Raw genomic sequence first — 2,171 nt, forward strand, 5'->3', positions numbered from 1 at the left:
CACTGAGCTAAATTAAATTTTTCCAATCAGTGCTAGAAAGCTGCACCTCTGAAATCTACGGAGGGATCCGCATCTAGGCTCCATGCAAGTAGTCTGGGGCCAGGTCAACAAAAATTCTACTGGGGTTAGTTTCGCTATGGATTTAGGCCCAATTTTTTTTATGGCGTGAAAAATAAGCAACCCCCTTGCTCAGCTTCTCCCATAAGCTGAGCTTATGTACTAATTATCGCATAACTAGCATATAAGCCCCCAACGAATAGGGGACAGCTTATAGGAGAAGCTGTAAAGGGGGCGGTTTATTTTTTTAAGCTGCTAAAAGAAGTGCGGTTTAGAAAGTGCAGCCTCTTGAAACAAGAGACCACAAAAAAGAAGAAGCGCAATTCCTTGACATTTAGCCAACAAAAAAGTGTACTTTAATGAAATTTACTCGAGTTTCAATATCTGGACTCATGACATAGTGAAATCTAGTCTAGTGACCAATTCCAAGTGCAAAGGCAAACATATTTCTCCAACTCTCCCAATCCATGTACATCCAAGTGGCCATCGCGGTAGGCATTCCATATAGCAGACAATTGTTGAGTCTTTCTCTTGCATGAGCTCGGCACCTACAAGGACAATTGTTGAGATTATAGAAAATTAGATATCAGTGTAGATACCAACTAAGAAGAGCAAATTACTTATTAATCTGTGTGGATAAAAAAATTGGGTTATGATCATACCAGAGGGGATCGCTGGGATTAGGATCAACGTGTCCGAAAAGTTGGAAGAGGAGCTCCATGTTTTTTCCCGTGTACCTACGATATGGGTGCCTCTTCTCCAACTCAGCGATCAGGTAGAAGAGCTCGTGCTTCTTGGTCTCAATCTCGCAGTACTGCCGATAGGCCCATGCTCTCTCTGGGTCGAGCTTTGGTACAGGTTCTCCAAAGGGTTGCTGGCGGACAGATCGGAGATAGTTTTAATTAACCGGTGGAAAAAGATCCATGCAGTACAGCGATATTGAATTGCAGAACAAATATATGAGATATCCTATCTGAGAAGTGCAGCAGGGGATATCGATGGACATACATACATATTAAAAAATGTTTATTTATTCTAAAAACCATATAAAAGAAGTTGTGGATCTTGGATGGTATACCTTCAGGGCGCGGTTGCCGTTGGGTGGGTGGGCAGCGGCGGCGGCGCCGGAAAAAAACTCTTTGCAACCTGCGCCGCCGGAGGACATAGATCTGAGAGAAAAAGAGGCAGGTCGGCCGCCGTTGATGAGACTTGGAATCAGCCGGCGACGCCCCACCTCGACCAGCGGCAAGACGACGGACTTGAAAACCGCCTGGGGTCGCTGGCCGCCGATGAGCCGACTGGCCGCAAGTCGGATCGCCGCCGCCATCGCCTTGAATCTGCGATTTGCCTTTCTTTTCTCTTTTAGGTGAAATCGATCGAGCGATGTTTGCTACTTGGATTTTGTTTGGCGGTCTGGATCTCGGGTCCCCCTATATCAGGGTTGGGCCGAGCCTTTCCGTCTCCGGCTCCTTATCCAACGCCCGTTCTTCGTATTAATTGGGGGCTACTCGCCTTTCCGTCTCCGGCTCCTCCCCCAGCGCCACACCGCGAACGGGTCGCACACGGACGGGGCTTGCCCGTTACCGTTCCGTGTTCCCAGCGCGCTTATTTTTCATCCGACGGCCAGACCAACTTCTCTCGTCATGTCCCTTTTTTTCATCATCAGCCAAACAAAAGACACAAAAACCTCTTAATAAAAAATGTTATGAGGTTTCCTCACATAAGAGAGGTTGAACGTGCTTTGTTTGTGGAACACATAAACCTCAAAAAGCACCAAACTGTGGTCAGAATCACACCATGGTCTGATGACATGGACTGTGAGGGCCTACTTGAGATTGCCTGGGTGAAAATTAGTAAGATACTCTCTCCGTAAACTAATATAAGAGTGTTTAGATTACTATTTTAGTTATTTAAACACTTTTATATTAGTTTACAGAGGGAGTACCTCTTAATAAAAGATGTGACAAGAATGTGGCTTATGCTGGTGGGCTTGTTGGGGTGACGTTAGAGATCGATATGTCTACTATTAAGCGCCCCTCGTCTGTTCGGGTCAAGATTGGATGTCGCAGTATTGATAATCTTCCTGTTTCTGCTGAGGGTTGCATGGGGAGCCG

General features: G+C 46.1%; 1 protein-coding gene across 1 annotated transcript; it reads right to left on the bottom strand.

Annotated features, from left to right (window-relative positions):
- Positions 1-390: 390 nt before the first annotated feature.
- On the bottom strand, positions 391-1,549 carry LOC123183312 (uncharacterized). Its single transcript, XM_044596094.1, has 3 exons — positions 1,136-1,549; positions 720-931; positions 391-605 (listed from the first exon to the last, which is right to left on the bottom strand). Exons 1-3 carry the CDS (start codon positions 1,382-1,384, stop codon positions 470-472), a joined length of 597 nt encoding a protein of 198 aa, XP_044452029.1. The 5' UTR covers positions 1,385-1,549; the 3' UTR covers positions 391-469.
- Positions 1,550-2,171: the final 622 nt, after the last annotated feature.

This window comes from Triticum aestivum, chromosome 1D, assembly GCF_018294505.1.
Source record: "Triticum aestivum cultivar Chinese Spring chromosome 1D, IWGSC CS RefSeq v2.1, whole genome shotgun sequence".
Taxonomy (NCBI): domain Eukaryota; kingdom Viridiplantae; phylum Streptophyta; class Magnoliopsida; order Poales; family Poaceae; genus Triticum; species Triticum aestivum.